The 21,351-nt window shown below is 41.8% G+C and overlaps 1 protein-coding gene across 2 annotated transcripts; it reads left to right on the forward strand.

Moving 5' to 3' along the window:
- The first annotated feature begins 190 nt into the window (after positions 1-190).
- Positions 191-15,025, forward strand: LOC115359457 (monocarboxylate transporter 2-like). 2 transcript variants are annotated; one of them, XM_030051963.1, is made up of 5 exons: positions 191-295; positions 1,397-1,617; positions 6,169-6,312; positions 9,473-10,288; positions 13,837-15,025. In XM_030051963.1, the coding sequence occupies exons 2-5, from the start codon at positions 1,401-1,403 to the stop codon at positions 14,169-14,171; spliced, it is 1,512 nt and encodes a 503-aa protein (XP_029907823.1). In that variant the 5' UTR covers positions 191-295; positions 1,397-1,400; the 3' UTR covers positions 14,172-15,025. The 2 variants fall into 2 exon arrangements, with proteins under 2 accessions (XP_029907823.1, XP_029907822.1); XM_030051962.1 differs by having other exon boundaries at positions 221-290.
- The last annotated feature ends 6,326 nt before the right edge of the window (positions 15,026-21,351 follow it).

Here is a 21,351-nt window from a genome sequence, read left to right on the forward strand (position 1 = left end):
ATGGATGAGTTGAGTTGGGTGAGAGGTGTTTAATTCTACACTATATTATGACCTGAACAAGAGAAAGTGGGGACTACCTATTTGGGACCTACTGATCCTGTGACGATGATGACATGCAGTCCAGGGCAGGAAACAGTTGGGAAACCCCCCCTCTCCAACACACACACACACACACCCCCTAGGCTATCGATGACACGTGATCATACGTCAAATAGAGCAGCAGCAGTCGGCTAAAACTGCTGCTTAAAACTTGGAGAGAGAAATCTGGTCGCAGAGGTGCTGTTTCAAAGGTAAGGTAAGGTGCTTTTGGGGTGTTTCTGTATTATTTACCTGTATTACTTATGTGGCCTACCCGCGTTTTGCGCTCTTCTACAGGTAAAGCGCAACACCGTGCACTTAACATTATATCACAGATCAACGTCTTGTCCACGTGTGAGGTACAGTGCATCCTTCCTCACGGAGCCGCCGAGAGTCCGGGAGAGAAAAGTAAACTGTTGAGCAACTTTTTCAGGTTATCATGTTGTACTGCCTCTTGGCACTAGAAAGTAGTAGTTACAGTTTAACCTGAGTTTTTAAACCCATTCCCGCGGCGCTGTGTTGCCACGTCAGATTTTTGGCGCTTTTTCGGCCACGCTTATTCCTGTAAGTTGGTAACGCCTTTCATTCATTCATCGCCAAAACGTGTTTCCGCTTCGTTTGGTGGCTCATATCAGGAAGATGCCATGCCTGGATTTGGCCGCATGTCTTTGTTGCGGTAGTTATGATGGAGGCCAGTTTCACCCATCTGGCCCACGTTAAAGTACGGATTGTATCAAAATGAATAGTAGGGTGAGCTACCAAATAAATATATTTGGTAGCTCATAATTTTCTTCGCCTTACTGCGTTGATAAGCTATTGAAGTCGCGTCTAGCGTATTGTAACACCATAAGGGGAAGGCATATTCTTGTAAACTAACAACGTTGCCTCAGTAATGAGTCCAGGCTGATTGTCACATGCTGTGTGACTGGGATCTTTTGAAGTGACTGTGTTTATACTGAACATGTTTTTTCTGAAAAAAGTCGGACAATTACATCAGAGTCTTCTCATTTCACCAGCTTTACCAAAACCCCCTTTTATTACATCTTAATTACACAAAAGGAGGAGAAAGACAAAAAAGTTTACAATAAAATACTTTTTTCCCCCCAAGACCTTTTAAAGCCTTCCCAGCACTATCAATATTTGCTCTTGCCATTTCAAACCCTCTGGATGCAAATGACATCTTCTGATAGGCTGGAAGGAATAAGTGGTTTCAATTATTTATTAAGCCTCTGGTCATTCTTTTTTTCAGTTTTTCAAATTACAGTATATCTTGATTGTCTTGACAATATAATCTCAGTCCTGTCCTGTCTCTGAACAGGAACATGGCCCCTGCACCAGAAGCTGAGTTGGTTGTCAGACCCCTGGATGGAGGTTGGGGCTGGGTGGTGGTGTTAGGGGCCTTTATTTCCATCGGCTTCTCTTACGCCTTGCCCAAAGCCATCACTGTTTTCTTCCACGAGATCCAGGAGGAATTCACCATCAGCTACAGCGACATAGCATGGATCTCATCCATCATGCTCGCTGCCATGTATGCAGGAGGTGAGTTGGTCATATTGTGAAGAAGGCTGTCGATGCATTAGTCACATTGAATTGACCCATACACTGCACCTTTTGAACTGATGAACACGACATCTTGAAACTTTGTGGAAAGGTTGGTCATGTGGCAAGAGGTCTGAGGAGGTTTTCTGTCATCCAGGTCCTGGTTATCCACATTGAGTTGAATCAAGGGCAACTAGTTGTCAATTCATGTGACAAGGAAGCACAGATTAGCTTTTCACACTAATTGGCTGAAGCGTGGTGTCGGGGTGGGCATGATTAACTTTTGGTGAATATCCAACATGTGGACCTGGCATATCTTGACAATTGCATAGTGTTGTCAGAGGTATTTGCTCTACTTTTTTTTTTTTTTTTTTTTTTAGCTTAATTTGTAATAGCGCTTTTCATTTGAGATTGATATTTGTAGATCAAGTGTAATAACGCAAAGTTGTTAGTGGAATCTAAACCACAGACACTAACAACTAACTGAGAATTAAAGGATAATTCTGCTCTATTTCAGCTGCAGTTTTTTTCGTTATTTGTCGTTGTGTCTGTTCTCTGAGCAAAGAAAAAGTTGTTTTGGCTCCCTCAGGCTAGCAACCCGTATAATTAATAAACTGAGTTAACATGAGCAAAGAGTGGCTGCATCCAACTGAAAGTAGTGTGACTGCCTAGTGAAGGGAACATTGTTTGCATGTGCTTTCTCACCTGACTTGAATTTAGGTATCCACACAGACCTTGTTTACATGTTTACATATGAAGATATTTAAATTTTAGGGTCATTCTTATTATGAGGGATACACTACTATGGTGCTGGTATTGACACTGAAAAAGTGGTAATGGTGCATAGTTTTATTACTATCATTGTTGTTGTTGTTGTCCAGGACTTTTAAACATTTTTAAATTTCACTAGTGAGTCTTTGATGAAACAAAGCCAAACAAAAGAACAGCTGACTTGTCCTAACCCACATTTCACATTTCAGGTCAAATTGTTGATTTATTTTGTATAACCCAGCCTGTGAGTTTGTGAATTTTACTTCATAAAAATTCAGCCTGTCTGCCCTTATGTTAGCATTTATATATTCAGGTGCCACATACCTTGATTGGGACATGGTGTGATAAATTGCTGCAAGAAACATTCGCTGTCAGAACAGGCAAAAGCAATAGTCAGAGAAATCAGAACTGACTTTCCTTGATGGGTGTTTGGTCTCATTTCACCTGAGCCCGGTTTTAGTTAATGGTGTTTTTGAGAGACCTTGGAAGGCTCATTAGATGATACAAAAATATGACAACACTGAAATCTAGTGGAGGCTTTAAGTGAATTCATCAGTGGCCGCCTGCAAGGTTACAGGACAACAGGGTGCCTGACTCACCTGCAGTCAACTTAGGGAGACCTAACTGGTGAAATATTCCCCTCTGCTGTGGCTCAGGCACAGGGCTTTATCATATTGTCCTTGGCAATGCTTCAGCAATGTCACACGGTGGAGGAGAGAGACAGGGGGAATATATCAGAGAAAGGTTCAGCACATTGGGGTCTGGCACCAGGCCCCCATGGGAGAGACATGACAGCATTTTCAGAGAACCTCTGACTCAAGGAGTCTGAGTGATAAAGTTATAATGGAAGTGGAAATGGCAGTGGTGTGTGGGATGCCACAATAGGGTGGCGTCTAACCCCCATAGGCACCTTTTTAACTGTATAAACAGTAGGGCAGGTATTTTTATGTACATATTTCATCTAGATACAGTGGTTGAGGGCATTTCTTAGGTGATATGCTTTATAGCTCAGTAATAGAAACAGAGAGAAAAAGGAAAGAGAAAGTAAGAAAGGATGGCTATATCAATTCTTTGTAGTTCTCTGTGATTCTGCTTTCAAAATTCTTTCCTATCCAGATAAAACAGCATGCCTTATATGAAGATATTGTAATAGCATTCACAAGAGTAATGAACCAATTAAATTTTTTGTGAGATGTATGGATAAGGGCATGCATCAATAACTGCTTGTCTACCAGTGTCAAGAATATAGCGACTTTTTTTTTTTTTTTTTCATTATGCTTGACTGACTAATCTCCATCAGGATTGGCCAGCAAGCATCTTAACTGGCCATCAGATATCCACTACTGCCATTTCTGATTAGAACATCCACTAAAAATGTACATACCGTATTCTTGTGCTTTTTTGGCTCAAATCACAACATAGTTGTGCCATAGCAACTATGCTGTGATGTGTGAATTTATTTTTTTTAGGAAAGTCACTTAAAAATATTGGCAGTTGCAAGTTGTGTTTCTTGGGTTTGTTTCCAACATGTCTTTTTTCTCTCTGCCTCTGCTAGGTGGCGGCCTGGAGGATATAATGTGCTTGGTCTTGTGTGTCTGACTGCGTCTAATCTCACATATTACTGTGTCTATCAGCCTCAAACTTTTTGTGCACAGTTATCACTATATGAACCTCTCGTGGTTGCGGAAATTCAGAACTTTTTCAAAACCATTGCTTCTGTTCCTCTCTCTCTCTCTCTCTCTCTCTCTCTCTCTCTCTCTCTTTCTCTTTCACTTTCTCATTCTCTTTTTCTCTCTCTCCTCTCTCTCTCTCTCCAAGGCTTACTTTATGGCAGTCCCTCACTTCATTCACTGCATAGCTTGCTCGACCATCACTCTTGTCTGTCTGTCTGTCTGTCTCTCTCTCTCTTTCTCTCTTTCTTTCTCTCTCTCTCTCTCTCTCTCTCTCTCTCTCTCTCTCTCTCACGAGTTGACATACAGCTGACATGTGTTACACAGCCATCGCAGTTTCATATGTCAGTGGACTGTTGGCCAAATATTTGCAGGTCTTAAGTGTGTGCCTGTGTTTGAGAGAGAGAGAGAGAGAGAGAAAGGCAGAGAGAAAGAGGGAAAGAGAAAGAGAGAGACCTTTAGTTTTAATTTAGAATTTTGCCTTTTTAATTCATGCTCTTTTTGAAACCTGGAGATCTGCACCTTACTGGGTGCACTCTTCTAGATTAAACTTGTTTGCATCACCCGGTGAAATAAAACAACAAGATGATCTCAGATGAAATCCAAGCTATCAATCATCCCGGCTTGCTGCCAAGTTTGGCTGCCTGCATAAACTCATGGTAGCACCTGTGTACTAATGGTAGACAGGTAGCATCTCACCGACCACTTGCACAAATCAGATGCACGGGGCCTCAGACTACACTTTCATTAAAAAAAAAATATATATATATATATATATATATATATATATATATATATTTATTTCATGGTAAATTGAAATTACAGTAGCCAGTATCCTTCTTTTATCTCTTTTCAATGTGTGTGTGCGTGTGTGCAGCAGCCAAATTGGTATGTATGGCTATTTTTTTACAGTCTGTAGCAAATGTGGTATTCAACCTTGTCCTCATCAGTGAAATCTTCTCGTGCAGTCTTTGGCTGGAATAAAACCTGCACACTCTAAGTTCTCCATGGCACATGGTTGAATTTCCCTGAACTGTGGTATGCGCACACTTGTTTTGCAACTGTAACTATGTTGGTTACCCACTTTGTCTGCCCCTCACAGGTGTCCTCGTTTTGAGGGTCATGCTTGAGGCCACCCTAGAGCTTGCCAGTGTTGTGCACCTATTTTTAAGTGGGCCATTTATACTGCAGCATTTCTTTGGGTTGCAATAAACATTTCAACTTGGCCATGCTGCACAGGTGGCTGTTGAAACTAGTGTGGCTTGTTCTGCTGTCAACAACCTTGGCTTCCTTTGCACATAGCTGCCACAATCTATGTGAGTCCACATCTGTCATATGTACAAACAAAAAGAGTTTCAGATGTTTTTGATTGCACATAATCAAGTTTGTTCCCCACATACTATTAGCTCTCTGAAGCTCTCTCTCACTCTCTCACTGAAAAATTAATCATCTACCCTGGTAAACATGCTTTAGAAAATAGTAGGTGTTTGCCAAATATGTAATCCTCTTACTAGTTACTGGGCTGTTTTTCAATTATCATCGTCCACGCAGAGGCCCTTCCTACCACTGCCTTGAAAGGCAGCAGCCTGTTAAGATTTCAGTAATCGTGGCGGCCTACATATTAGTTTGATTGATGCTCTCTCCGTTTTTCTGTATAAATTGAGGCAGAATAATTTTCTATTCAAATGATTGAACTTAATAGCAAGGAGAAGAAAGACGTTTGCATTATGGTGCACTGCAGAGGGACGGTGTTGCTGAAATGTCACTCTCGCAGACAGGGTTATGAATGAAGGGAAGAGAATGACAGCATATAAAGGGCTGTTTAATTGCTGATTGATCACTGAGTGTAGTGTTTTATACATTATCAGGGGAAAGTATAATGAGTCACTGACTTGCTTCACTATGGAGACGAGTGGGGGGAGCACTCAACACCTGCTGTGACGTCCTTTTGCCCTTGGTTTAGGCCTGGAGTGAGTACCGGCCCTGTTTGTGTGCACTTCTTCAAAACCACGTGATCATGATGTGTACATAAGTTAATTACTGAACCTGTTTATATTGAAATGTGACATTTGATTATTCTGATCCTCTTTGTCTTCCCTTCTCATTGCAGGACCTGTGAGCAGTCTGCTTGTCACGACATATGGAAGCCGGCCAGTCGTCATACTTGGTGGTGTGATGTGTTGGGTGTCTATGGTAACCGCTTCTTTCGGAAATTCCATCATCCACCTGTACATTTGCATTGGTGTGATTGGAGGTAATTACACAAGTTTTATATTTCATGGTTTTTGTGGTAATCTCAATATCTTGTGGTACATCTTGCCTCTTGAGATGCTTTTGATAGGTTTGGTGATCATAATTGTAAGGCTGTGCTCAGTGAACAGCATCTTGTCAAATTAATGGCATCCCAAAACACAGACCATTTCAATCAGTGCAGCGTAATACCCATACATTTGCAAGGAAGCAAATGAATCAATAAACCAATCTCTTAATATGGATCCAGGGCTTGTTTACATCCCTGTTCACCACCACCATCCTTCTGCCAGCTCTGATTAAGCCCCTCTGGGTTTGGCAGCTCACATCCTTTCAGGCTCTCTTTAGGTTGCCAGGTCTTGTTCCCGGGACATGTTGTCAGTCTGGGCCCAGGGCATCTGCACTGCCTCGTGGGGTGCAGTTAGAGCACCAAGGGGACCAAGGCTAGGACGGTAATTAAGACAGAGCTGTCCCTGATCCCAGAGAGCATGGTCTTCCGTGGCCCTCTGTACTTTCCCGTAGGCTCCCATCAAGCTCCTCACATGGGGTCTCCTTGCCACCCTGCGAGGCTCATTACCCTGCTGTGTAGGATTAATAGGCCCAGCAAGCAGCCAGTCCATTTGTGGTGCCTGTGGGTGTGTGTGTGTGTGCGCCCTGCTATGCTCCCCTGTGCCCTGGCACACTGACACATAGGCACTGGGCAGTTTCACCTAGTACACATGCTCATATGCTTGGACACACACACACACACACACACACACACACACACACACACACACACAAATGCAGACAACCATCCAATTGAAAGACATCCTGACAACACTGACTGTGTTTGGCTTTCAATCAATAAGTGAGGACTTAGCCCTGTAAATAGTGCTCCCAGAACTCAAATTGAATTGATTGTCTGCCTTTGTTCTCCCTCTGCGCCTTATTTAGGAGCCAGTAACAAGCACAGATACTGCAAGACTCATTTTTTTTTTTTGTTTTATTGAAGTTCCTTCCTATGATAAGTATCTATGTGTGTATAACACCTTTATGATGCATGGAAATAATACTCAAGTAGACGTAAAATTACCTGTGTAAAAATCTAAAGACACTGTAACCCCTCCATCCCTTCATACAATACTAAAAGCGGGATAGAGCACTACATATTACATGACATTATTTTAATTGGAAGATTTTGAAATGATAAAAAATCACACAGGGTTATACAGCCCGATTACTGATTGACCATTCACTGTGAAAGGCTCCACAGTTGGCCACTTTATAATGGTCAAGGGTCTGTTGCTGTGTCCACAGTATTTATAATCTCTAATGGATGCAATTTAAAATGTAGCTATGCATGATACTTTACCAGAAAATATGCTTAAGTAAAAATGAAATTACTGACTTTAAAAACGCTCATATACAAATAACTCAAAAGACTACTCGGGTACAGTTACTGGTAAATGCAGTGAGCTGTTTCCACACTTTTATGTACCCTTGTAGGTATATACTGTATTACAGTGTTGGAAGGTATGGTGCATACAATTAAATAAATATCTGTCAACTCAGTGTATCAGAGATAGATAGCTGAGGGATTTTATGGAAAATATTTACAGAAATGCCTTCACTGCCTTCAGTCTGAAACAAATCAGCTCTTTTACACTAGATTGCCAAGGAGAGATTAAACAGTCATGCTGCAGAGGGAAAAGTTTCTGGCTAAATTGATGATTTGCAATAGTTATAAAGAAGCATCTAGCTTGACACGAGAGTCTATGTCATGAATTTTGAAGGCATATAGCGCATGATGCTTTTGATTTTGTGAAAATGGGAAATATAGGCATCTAGTGCAAATGTTTTTATTGTTTCAGCTCCCATTATGCATCTTAATTCTTTATAGTTCATCCAGCTTTGCAGCATCACTGTCAGCTCCTGTCTTTAATGAATGAAGTTGACAGATATTTACTACATTGCACACACTATCTATTGTGGCAGTTTTCACCATATATCTTGTCTGGTATTGGGAGTAACTCATTGAGCAGCTATGGTGTTAAAGTTACATTTTTATGAAAAAAGCAAACAAGCAAACAAAAATTGTTCAGCTGTCATCCTATGTAATTTTTAGTATACTATAATAGTAAGATGGCTCATGAGAAATGCACAATATATTATTTTGTTATTTGAGAGGATGCAAACAAATTTCCTTCGTCAAATTTCCCTTCTAGAAATTCTGAATTTGATCAATAGCTGATAAGTTGTGTTGGCAAAAATATTTTAACAGTATTTTCAGAGGCAAAATTAAAACATTAAAACATTAAAACTCAACACTCCTGTGGAAGGTAATGTGTCAATATTTAAAGAGAGGGTACCTCTTCCCAAATGAGGAATGTCTTACTTTGTACTGTCGTGTCAATTATTGGTAGGTCATGATTTACTCAATTATGACACTTTCTGAGGGGTGTACTACCCAGTGGTATAAATGTGATGGTTCCTCAATGATTGTTATAATTGTGAGTGCCTGCTATCAGTGTTAATGTGAATAAGTATGGCTGAGTTAGCTTTTATAATATATGAATTACTATCATTATCATTAATATTATTATTGTTGTTGTTGTTAACCTTTGCATTGATATTTTTTGGCAAACACTGCTTATTGAAGAGTAGAAATATGTAAATCTCTTCCTTTTGGGGTCCTTCTTAAATAAATCCTGAGCAGTCTTGGCTGGCCAGCTTCCCTAAGCGTGTCTCAGAAAATTCAGTAAGGGAATATTGAACCAGGGAAGAACATTAAGCATTAGAAGCAGGGAATGTAGCGGCCTAACCAGCTACCTGTAGCTGTTCATCTTAGGTGAACACTGATTTGGAAAATGAGGTGCTCATTTTCTGAGCAAAATGCTATTAAATTAGATTTGTGGGTAGAAGGACAAGTAAGTGAATGAATTACCCAGACTCTCTAATTTATTTCCACTTAAATGGAGAAATCATTTCTGAAATTATCCCAGCATTCTGTAATGAGATTTTAGTTGGCAAATGTGAAATGAGATGGAACCTTAATGTGCAGGCAAGTAGAATCAGTCTTAATTTAATAGAGCAAGTACCACTGGGTGTTTAAGTTCGGGAGGTTGTTGCCATCTGAGGCTGTGGTACATGACTGTGTTCTCTCATAATCTGTTTACTCACAGGCTTCGGGCTCTCCTTCAACCTTAATGCCTCTCTCACCATCATCAGTAAGTACTTCCTCGCCAAGCGTCCCTTAGCCAACGGAATTGCCATGGCAGGGAGTCCAGTGTTCCTGTGTTTACTGGCCCCACTCAACCAGTACCTACTTAGCAATTTTGGTTGGAGAGGAAGTTTCCTCATCCTCGGGGCCATGCTGCTGAACTGCTGCGTCGCTGGGTCCCTGATGAGGCCCGTTACTCCACCTCGTAACCCATCCAAGGCTGTGTCGCAGAAGAAGTTGGAGGAGCAGACAGATGTCTATGGCACCAGCCTAAAAAGGAACTGTATGAAAAACTTCAGAAAGTTCTTGGACTTCTCTCTCTTCAAAGACAGAGGCTTCGTTATTTACCTCATCGGGAGCCTGATGTTTTTCTTCGGTGCCTATGCGCCTATTGTGTTTCTGACGGCCTACGCTGTCAAGCAAGGCATAGAGGAGTACTCTGCTGCCTATCTGCTCTCCATCATGGGCTTTGTGGACATGTTTGCCCGACCTGGCACTGGCCTACTCGCTAACACCAAGTGGATTAGGCCCAGGGTCCAGTACTTCCTCAGCTTTGCCATGGTTTTCACCGGTTCATGCCACTTAATGTGCTCTCTAGGCACTGGGTATGTCTTCCTGGTGGTCTACACAGTGTTATTTGGCATCGGTTTTGGCATGATGTTTGGCCTGATATTTGAATGCCTGATGGACCTGATGGGATCCCAGCGCTTCCCCAGTGCCGTCGGATTGGTCACCATCATAGAGTGCTGTCCCATGCTGCTGGGACCACCAGCTGCAGGTAAGGGCTGTGTACACTCACTAAACATGGACTAAACATAAACATAGACTTTTTTTTTTTTTTTTTTTTTTTTTTTTTTAGAAATTACATAGTCTTACTATGTAGGCTTTGCAAACAATCAGTTGACCATTCAACTGATAACAAACACTTTTCCAGTTTTATCTAAACATAGTTTGCAGTCAGATAAGCCTATGCCAGGAGACCCTTGCGCACAGTTTCATAAGGTGTACAACTCTCTCCCTCTCTCTCTCTCTCTCTCTCTCTCTCTGTCTCTCTCTCCCTCTGTCTCTCTCTCTCTCTTGCCACACACACAGAAGGCCTCGATTGCTACAGCAGGGATTAAGAGCAAGTTTAGAGCAAGTTGGATTGTGAACCTAACAGCAAATAGAATTAGAATTCTCTCTCTCTCTCCCTCTCTCTCTCACTGTCTCTTTGTTGTCTCTTAATCTCTCTCTCTCTCTCTCGCTCTCTTCCTGTGTCTTGGTCACAGCCTGTGCACAATGATGCTGTAGAGCTCATCTGTTTACGAGGGTGTCATTACTGTAAGTCATTGCCACACAATTGGATTATCATCGTGAGTAGGGGCGGCTGGGAGTGCACGACCGGCCCAGAGAGAAGTAGTAATTGGTCATGCTTATTTACTGCTGTAAATAAGGCAGCCGTGGTGATTGCTTCAGCTTTCATGGCACGTCTAGTTTAAGGATTTGGCCTCCACACTAATTATGGAACATTTTTAAAGCAAATAAACTCTTAGGCTTATGGAGGTCCTTGCACTTCCTTCTCTTTTGAAGATTCCCCAGAGATGTGGCTACCTGTATCATATACCGTAAACAGTGGCACAGAATCCCAATAACTCCAACTGCTATACTGATGTATTGGTTGTGTGAGTGTAAGGATTACTTAGAAAGTTGAAGAAAGGACTTTGTACTCTGTAACTGTGTGTTGTGGCATTACAAGCTGTGAGGGTTAAGGAAAAAGCAGCTCAGTATGTATGCATTTGAGCATTACATTAACACTGCACATGTTTCAAAAACAAAGACTAGGCCCAATGGATTTGTGAGTGGGGAATAAAAATTAGAAGAAGAGGAGTTCATTAAAAAAAAAAAAAATGTTATTTGGAATTTTACACTGGAGCTTTAGAACCTCTAAGACGCAGAGCTACTTCATAGACATAGTTATACCTATTTTTATTTATTTATTTATTTATTTTAATATATGTTATTATTTGTATCAGTTTAATCACTTGTAACTCAGTGAATAGATGGGTCACCCTTATTCCTAAACAGTTCCCGTCAGGACTCTCAAAGTTACCTATCATCTTTCATCACAGGCCATGACATACCTGGTTGGTTTACACTTACAAGTTACACTGCCCTAGGACATGGGAATAAGTTATGAATTTTTAAATTATGATATTCCACTTAAATCATTTTTTTTTTTTTTTTTTTTTTTTTTTTTTCTTCAATGCAGATTCTTTTAAAATGGGTCAGTGACTCAGCTTCCTTTTTATCATCCAGCACCATCCAAGCTAAATCATTAAATTCCTTTACTGGTTATCAGCCAGTGGAAGAGAATGAAAAAGGGCTTTTAACCTGATGACTTGCAGCCACAGCATTCTTCTCTATCCGATGATGCTTTAGATTGAAGTGTTGGCCTTAGCTTAGGTTAGCTACAATGATGGTCCGAACTGCATAATCGGAGTGATATTGTTTTCCATACAGGTTTCCTTACCATTTTCAATCTTGCTACACTCTCTAACCCACTCTATAACAGCACAGTGTCGTTCTTCTTGTACTTTAGTCCAAAAGTCAGAGAAGCATGAGAAGATCTAGCAACACGAGCTACCCTTGGAATGAGGCCACTGGCGACAGTCCTTGAGCTGCTGGTTGAATAAATATAAATGTTGAGTTTAAAGTTCAGGTAGAGGGGCTCATTTCAGTGTGTGCTGCACAAATAACATAGAGAAAGACGGTGTGTATGACTTAATCAAGTCTGCATATCAGCCTGTTGGCAAACTTCTTCTTTGCCTCCATCCTGAGTTTTAATGAGGTGAAAATTTATGGGCCCTGCGGTTTGTCTGGTGTGATCCTGTTCTGGGGCGCCCATTTAATGGGGTAAATAAACGCCTCCTTGCACGTCGAACATTCTCCTCCAGAGGGCACAAACGTTTCGTCTCCCCTTACTAGTCTACTCTTTACTGCCCTCCCAAACCTTCAGGTCAATCCAATTAGGAGAATGTGAGGTAATTGGGTGTAATTAGCCTTTTGCTTTGGGTGTTTAATGATGCTCAGTTCAAACTCAAGTCATTAAAGTCCTGTACCTGGGCCATAATTAAGTTGTGAATACATTAAAAAAAAAGAGGTGACTTCGCCAGATGGACATAATTACTGCTCAGTCAATCAAGGGTTGTCTTAATGAGGGTGATGGTCATTCGCGTACGCCCACCAGATGAATGCTATCAATCAGATGATGCAGCCTGTGTAGAAATAATTGAGACTGATCCAAATGCAAAGTGACCCCTTCTATTCAGGTGCATGTACACAAACACACAGGCAAACATCATCATCGTCCTGACGACCAGCTCATTTAACAACCCAGTCCATCCCGTCTCAAAAATCAAGTCAGAGAAGTTTGTTTTGGAGGAAGTCAATTTATTGCAAATTTAAAAAGTCAAATCAAAGCAAGTTTTTTGGTTGCAAATTCAATAACTCTGCAATTACTCTGAGAAAAAGAGAACAAATTGGTGCTCTCCACTGTGGAATTCACAAGTTAGTTTGCCAGTGTAGGTGACTTAAAAGACATTAAAGAACACATCTTCTAGCTTACAGTGGTTTAGATATTAGCTAGTGCATGACTCACACGAATCAATAAGACCCAAAAGCATATATGAGGAGAGGTTGTAATACAGCAGACAGATGGACAGGCCTTCATACATGGTGAGACTGTGCAGACAGAGATAGCGAGACTTGCCAATCGATCTGTGTCTGGTAGCAAGGGGTTGGGGTGGGATGGGGTTAAGACTCAGAAAAGCTGGAGGCTTAAATCTGATCTAAACCACATTTGTCACTTTTCTGCAGACTTGGGCTGGATATTTATGGCTCTGAGAATGGGCCTCTCTCCTGATTCGTTCTGGTAGCAGCCGTCCAAATTGCCTTCCCAGCGATGCAGGGAGAGCCAGGCAGGGTGTAATGGCTCCCTGTCATTTCCTACATGGCTCTTCTTGAATTGGCCCATACTCTCTCATACACACAAACCAAGGCAGAGTTTGAAAGCTGTGTCGTAACCTTTGCCCTACACATCTTACCTTGAGTGTAGACACAAAAGTGCACTTTGGAAACGTGTCCTGCTCTTCATCCTCAAACTTGGACAGTGCTTGGATGGAGATATGCAGTGTGGCATATTGTAGTTTGTACTCTTTAACAGTTCCAAGTTGTTTTTTTTTTTTCCCTACACAGGTATATAATGTGGTGTTGAATAGGATTGACTGTGTCTATCTTAATATCTCAGTTTCACTGATATTCTATCCTCTCCATCTCCTTCCTCCACAGGGGCTTTGGTGGACATCACTGGCGACTACAAATACCTTTTCATCATGTGTGGTTCAGTGATTTTGACCGGTGGGGTCTTTCTCTTTGTCATGAACATGTACAACTACCACATGCTGGACAAGGAGAGGGCCATGAAGGAAATGGGCCAGAATCATGAACCCAAAGACAACCACGACCAGGAGAACGGCACAATGATGCAGCTGAAGGAGCATCCGCCCCCTGAGGCCACAGTGGAGCAGACTGCGCCTGAGGCCATAGATGAAACCGCAACCCAGGCAGAGCAAATGAAAACATGCAAGGATGACCCAAGGCCAGAGAGCTTCGAAACGCCATGAAAATCGTAATTCCTCTGTGTTTAGCATTCAAGAATTGTTTGTTGTTGTTTACTTTCTGCACTGTTCCACCTTGAATGATTTTGACTGTCCCTATCCAAAAGACCTATAGCGTCTTGTGAATGTTTTAAGTCTTTAGCTTTACCTCTACCTCTCATGTCCTCCTTAGTTTGCGTGTTTCTATTTTTTTTTCTGCTGTGATTATAACTCATGATTATGCTATGTCTTTTTGATTTGCTTTTTCAAATGTTCTTGTGACAATGTGTATAACCTTAGGGGACAGGAATCAGGTATTTTGCACTCACCCACTGTTCGTCGTTGTTTACAGAGTATTGAAAATGCATTTTACATATCTGGTCTGAAGTGGTGAGAACTGAAGTCAAATGAGCCTGCTGACAGCTATACATTTTTTCGTCCGCGGAAAATAATACTGTTGCCATTTTTTATTTTGAGTAATTTTTGGATTTTCTCATGCAGAAACACAGGGCTGTGATGTCTGTTCTGCTGTAATATAACAGAAAATGTATTTTGAATTTTACCAGTGACATTTATTGTTTGAGGGAGAGTAGACCAAGGTGTGCCAGTTTGTGGGACATGGAGTGGCACAGTTAAGGAGCTTTTTTTTTTAATACTGTAGTCCAAAGCATCGCAAGATGATCATAAAAGTGCACTGTACACATCAGCAACATTAAAAAAGAACGGTTCTTTAAAATGTGCCTTATTTTAAGCTATTAAAGTCGCCAAATGACAAAAGCAATGTTTGCTAGCTATTACAACTTAAAAACTGTATACATTGCTCATAACGAGTATCCCATGTTCTGTTGATTGACACTGAATTGAAATATGTACAAATTAAAACATGCTGTGATTTCCTGTACATAATGACTGCTTTGTCAGATATCTTAAGTTTGTCTTGCACCACAACAAGGAGTTGTTTGTTGTAGGGGATAATTTTGTCCTGCAAATCAGTGGAGATTAAATACAGTCTGTTTTCATGTCCCTCGTCATTTGCTGTAGAGTCAGCCAAGACTAAAGCACGTCTCTGTGTACCATTTTCAAGCAGCAACGTAAATGACAATAGAGACAAAAGAAATGGTGTCAAATCAAGATTTACCACATAGCCTTTCAATGTTGGTGGCTGTGTCCAATTTTTCATGCCAATTAGAAGACTGGGGAACAAGTTTGGAAATGTCAGCAGCTTAAGGGCGTGAGTACCTAATGAAGCAAGGCCCGGATGTTCCAGGCTAGTGCACTGAGCAGCGTGCAGCCTCATACACACTCAGCAAATCATTGGGCCAATAAATTAGAAACGTGCATGCAGACATGCACACACACACATCCACGCTCTCTCCCGTCCCACCACCGAGTACCGCACAAGGTCTTCGGACATGACAAGGTGGAGAGATACCCCAGAGACGAGGCAGCGACCACTGCGGCCCAGAATCTGTTTATCATTATTATATTTCCTCTCACCTGCTGTTTCCCTTCGGCCCACCGGCCCTCCTGTCCTGCCACTACCCCCACCCTCACACCCATCACCCTGCCCTGTGTGTCCTCATCGAGCCTCATGTTGTCCGCCATGCTTCGTGAGAGGACTTCAAGGTCTCAAGAGGGAAGATGGTTAGATGACTGCATAATTCCAGTTGGAAGGTGCAGCAAAGAATGAAAAATGTAAATCATGAATTAAAACAGATTCAGGAAGTTTATCATCTTACACTAGTTTTAATGTATTATCGGGAAACGATTTATGAAAAAGAAGAACAGAAGATGTTATTTTCTTCTCTGAACTTGACGGTTTTTAGGCCACAAGTAGGCTTAATGCTAGTGGGCAAAGTGGGTTCCCAAACAACAAAAACACGAGTGGTTTTCAAGCATGCGCACATGGAAAGATGAGCCTGGAGGTGACAGAGTACACAGTGTTGGGTTGAGGTAGGGATCCAGATTGTTTGCCATCTCTTTCAATAAGGATATCAGCACGACAGAGAGACAGCCTTTGTTGTGTTGACTGAAAACCTATGAACACAGTAGACACACGCACTTATGTTATCTGTTAACAATCCTTTGTTGAGGTAGAAGTTCTAGTAAATGGTGTGCAAACGGATGAAAAAGCTGGCATGGTCCTGAATGGCACATCACTTCAGCTATGCATCAAACAAAGGGGCAACATCTTCAGGCCTCAACACTCAGATGTAGCATTGTACAATAAAAAATAAGACTTTACCAACATCTCTGCAGGTCAAAACTTTATTTAATGTGGTCACTGGAGTCTAACAACAATTATGTTCTGTAGGAGTGAAATTATGAGCATTAACAAATCCATGTTGTCAACAAATCTTACTTTTAATGTGCAGCTTGCCACTTGCCAAGGGAAATTAATTTTTCCTTTTCACAGGACCAGCCCCTGAATTGCGCCCCTGTAGTTGATTGGCATTGTATGTGTTGCAGAAGGACGCTTCAACAAGATAGATGCTTTTTACTTACTATTCACCTGCGTTGCGAAATTTTAATTTAATTCCAAAACAACATGGAAACACACTAAGCCGCATCAACATCAGTGTTTATCAATGAAAAATGGTGCCAAGAAATAACAGGAGATGCTGTCATGTTTTAATGAGAAAGACTACAATTAAAATATATCACCATTTAGTAATACTAATTGACAGTTCTCAGTTAACTGTCAGTTCTTGTTAAAAGTAGCTGACTTGAGAGTGTGTAATTGTAATTGGGTATCAATCTTCATCAAAACATCTTGCCTGCCTGCACCAAGCACTGTGGTATCTTGTGTTCGGCGACATCTGTCTACACGAACAGTAAAGTGGTGATGAGAGACTGGTGGCCGGATGTTGATTATCGGCCCTTCTCCTGACCTTTGGATCCGTGTGAATCAGATCTCTGTTGTTTACAATAGGGGGCTGATCTGATGAATCTGGAGCGGTCTTGTACAAGAGAGGAGTCGGGGACATGCAGGAAGGGAGGAATGTGGTCCCGGAGGGCTCAAAGAGCACTGGCATCTATCAGCAGCAGAAATTGAATGGGATGTTTCAGAGCAACAGAGATTAGATAGGGCCCTGGGTGTTGAGCAAGCAGGGGCTGCCGATGTAATGCTTCCCTCACCAGAGAAAGATCAAACTTAACAGAACAGAGGAGCAAGGACAAGTATGTGTTCTCTGTCACACACACATACACACACACATATTGCTCATTATACAGTTGTTAAGTATAGATGTGATGTTTTGTTCAGTGTACAAAGGGATAATGGTAGATAATACTAGTAGTTTAACATTTCCACATTAGCCAGAAGGGAATGTTCATTATAACTTGCAGATGTCAGAAGTGTGGTTCCCATCAGAGCGTTAATATTAACCCGCACACAAAAGTTCATCAAAGTGGGCTTACACAGGTTTCATAAACCACCATCGTAAATGTCACAATCTGTTCCCATGAGCAACATGACGAGACTTTTGTCCCTCAACGAATTCCAGTTCAATTTAATTTGCAGGACAGAACTCTACAAACCTGGAGAGAACAGTTTGAAGAAGGTTATATTGCAACTTGTCTTTCACAAGAGAAAAAAAAAAAAGTAAAACCTTAAATGACAAAGAAAAACAAGCTTGGAGAATTCTTCTTTTTTTTTCTTGCCCTGTTTTTTGACAGGTAAATCACACAAAATAGGCACAGATGGCATCTCATTTGCATAGTTTGCCCCATCCTCCCATCAATTCAATTCGATTTGGAAAAATTGTCTTTGCAGGAGAAAATATTTCTCTCTTCACATGTTATTTAAGGACTGAATTTATTAGCGGTGTCTGCTATTGACACCACAAAGGTCAGAGCCAGGATGATAGCTCCTTTATTCAGATTAGCCTGGTAGCATTTACAATGCTAATATCCTCCTGCTCGTTCTCCATGTCACTGTAAACTGTTTTTCTCTGTAATTTCCTCATTGGATGAAAAGCAATTCACATATGAATATGGATGCCAGAGAGGCTGTTTTTTTTTTTTTTTTTTTAGCACTGGAGGTAAAAATACAATCTTGCTCTGCAAAGTAATGGATAAAAAACAATCATGCAGTGGTTATTGGATGTGTGATGTGTATGACAGTTAAACTATCTTGAACAGACCAGCGATCACTTGAAATCGCATTAATGTGTTCACAGCATTTGTTGATTTATCTTATTTTATCTAACTAGAGTGACACAAATTCATAATTGGATTGATTGGGGACTGGGGGTGGAGGGGTGACAATGAAGGATCCCAGGTCACACGTCTGCAACGCCACCCCACCTTCCATTCAACCCCATTTCGAATGTATTAGCTATTCACACCAACATTATGACATTGCCGCTCCCGCCCTAGTCCTTGTCAGAATAAGAGTAAAGAGAGAAAACAGTGTTCATGCTCAACCTGAGCGAGGGAGTGGGGTGTGGAGGAGGGGGGGGGTAGAAGGACAACCGCAAAATGAGCAGGAGGTATTCGCAAAATAAAGAAGCAGAACGAAAGGGCAGGAAGAGGGTTAGGAAAAGTAAGGGAGGGGCGTTTACTACTTGAGGCGGGGGGGGGGGTATCATGAGCCCCTTTCCATCCATCACCCCTGTCTCTGTCCCATTGGCTGAGCAGGGGAAGTAATGAAAGTAATTTAACGTACATCTATAATTAATATGCTCTCTTTGGGCAGTGTGGTTGGGCTGAAGCAGATGATGGAGTGTGTTTATTATGTGTGTGTGAGGGAGCTGGCATGATGGGGCACCGGGGCCACTGACATGGTAATTCACTAGCCATCACTCTAGCAGCACTGAGGTCAGATTGGTACGGGTATATGGGCCACCGCCGGCTTTGGCGGTCCCATAGGTACAGATGGAAAGCGTGTTTTTATTCTCTCTCGCCTGTATCTTTCTTTCCTTTTCTCCGAGTCTCCTGAAGGAAGGGGAGAAAGGAGGCACAGCACGTAGCAGCGCCCCAGGCCAATGTTCTCCCTCTATGTGTCCTGCTCTTTCTCTCTTTCTTTTGGCCTCACTGTCTCTCCTTCTTTCTTCCTCCTCTCTTTCTAGTCCACTATTCTCCTCTCTTTCTTATCCCTCCTTATACTTTAGTTTGTTAGTGTGCTCCCTCTCTCCCAGTCTGTCTGCCTCCATCATTTTCTCTTTATTTCTCCTAATATTCTCCCCCTCTCCAAGAAAACTCACTTCAGGATTTTTTTTTTTTTTTTTCCAAGCCGGACTGCTTTGCACAAACACAGTTCAAACCCGACTGCCCTCAGTGCTGTCTCCTTTTGAAACTCCCTGCTCTTTGAATCCCATCCGTTTGAAGAGAATGCCCTCTGCATCTCTTTTGCACAGTGACTCACACAGGCACCCACTTGCATTTACACACACACACACACACACACACATACACACTTAAGCATGGTAATGCGTACACATCCATGCAATCATACATGCTCATACAAGCACATTAAACCCACGCTCTCATGCTTGCATGCGCCAACATACATGCAAACACACACACACACACACACACATATACACCTACATCAAATTCAAGCAGTGTCATTAGTGAAGGGAGAGAATTTATCTTTCCTTTCAAAACCAGCTCACATCTCATCTCCTTCACTTTACATCTCTCAACCTCTCTCTCTCTCTCTCTGTTTCTTTGTTATTGGCTACGTTTACATGCACAGCCTAACCTATTGGCCATACTGTGCTTAGATTAAACTGTTTACATTCAGCTTTGATACCCTGCAATTGCATACCTTTCTTGCCATGAATGAAACCACTGAATACGCCTCCCACCGCCCTCCTTTGACTGAGCAAGAGTAGGTTATTTCTAATACTGGAGGAAGACAAGTCGATACCAAAAGTAATCTGTGCCATCTTCTTATTGCGCCTGTCAAGTAAACTGTTACAGGGTATTATACTTTTCTGTTTTGACATCAAAATGCACCCGTAACCCTGTGAGAGTCTGTTTCCGCAGATGATGAAAACCAAACGAGAGAGAAGTAACTGTGATTCCATGTCACTGTAAACTGTTTAGTGTAGGAGTTCGCCTGGCATCTTAACAGGGTTGCTCATAACTGTGAATGTAACCTTAAAGGAACAGTTCACCCAAAATATTAAAAAAACATATATTTATATTTCCCATTTACACCTGATGGAATCTCTTCATCTACATCGTTTACTATGATATAGCAATGGCTCCTGTTTGATCATGATAGTCCCTGTCTTCTGACACCACAATTGGGCTGGATGGATATTTGTTTGTGGAGCTCAAATTATCAAAAAATCACATGTGAAAACTCTTGCCAAAAACAACACGGTTACCCGGCACGATGCAGCCCTCGGGGGCAAAGAGTTTCATTTGGAACTATTTAATGCCGAAGAACACCAGGAAAACTGTGTCCATCTGCCTCTCATTTGTACTCAGTTGGGGATAGTTTGCCACTGTTGACTTTTTCACATGAAACTTTGTGACAGTTTGAGCTCCACAAATGAATGCCCCTTCCAGCCTGATTGTACCGCGGTGCTGGGAGACAGGGTGGGTTGTGTGTTGAGGGGAAACTTTGCCAAATTACACTGAAGCAGAACAGACAGATTGCAATTGGGTAAGTGGAATTTTTTGTTTTGTTTCTTTGTTTCTTTCTTTTTAAATTTTTTTTGGGTGAGGTGTTCTTTTAACTGGCTCATTCTTAAATGTTTAAATATGTCAACTCCAAGCCAGTTTACTTGAGAAACAGGACTGAGAAGTGAATTCTCCGTCTACTATCTCTTCTTGCCCCGTCTCCCTCGCTGACTGTCCTTCTCCTCCCTTCGCTGTTTAAGGCTTAGTCAACAGATGTGGAGCGGGTCACTGGGTGTGTGGACTTTGCCAGCCAGGTGCCCGCATGTCTGATTTTAATGGGCAGCATATGGAGGTGTTGACTGATGAGTGGGACTTGGCCGGTGACAGGTGCTGAGTCATCTGTCACATCGACCCCCACCCCACAACGGCCTAATGAGAGGACACCTTCATTCAGCAGCCCTGACCCCGTCACTGGCACACACACACACACACATACACATACACACAAACACACCTCTTTAATCACATCTCACATCTACATCTCTCTGACTCAGTGTTTGCCTTTGTTTGACTGTGACACTTCTCTTAGGTTACTGTACATCTGAGGATATTTATGACTCCCTTTGTC

This window comes from Myripristis murdjan, chromosome 5 (genome assembly GCF_902150065.1).
Source record: "Myripristis murdjan chromosome 5, fMyrMur1.1, whole genome shotgun sequence".
NCBI classification, from domain to species: Eukaryota; Metazoa; Chordata; class Actinopteri; order Holocentriformes; family Holocentridae; genus Myripristis; species Myripristis murdjan.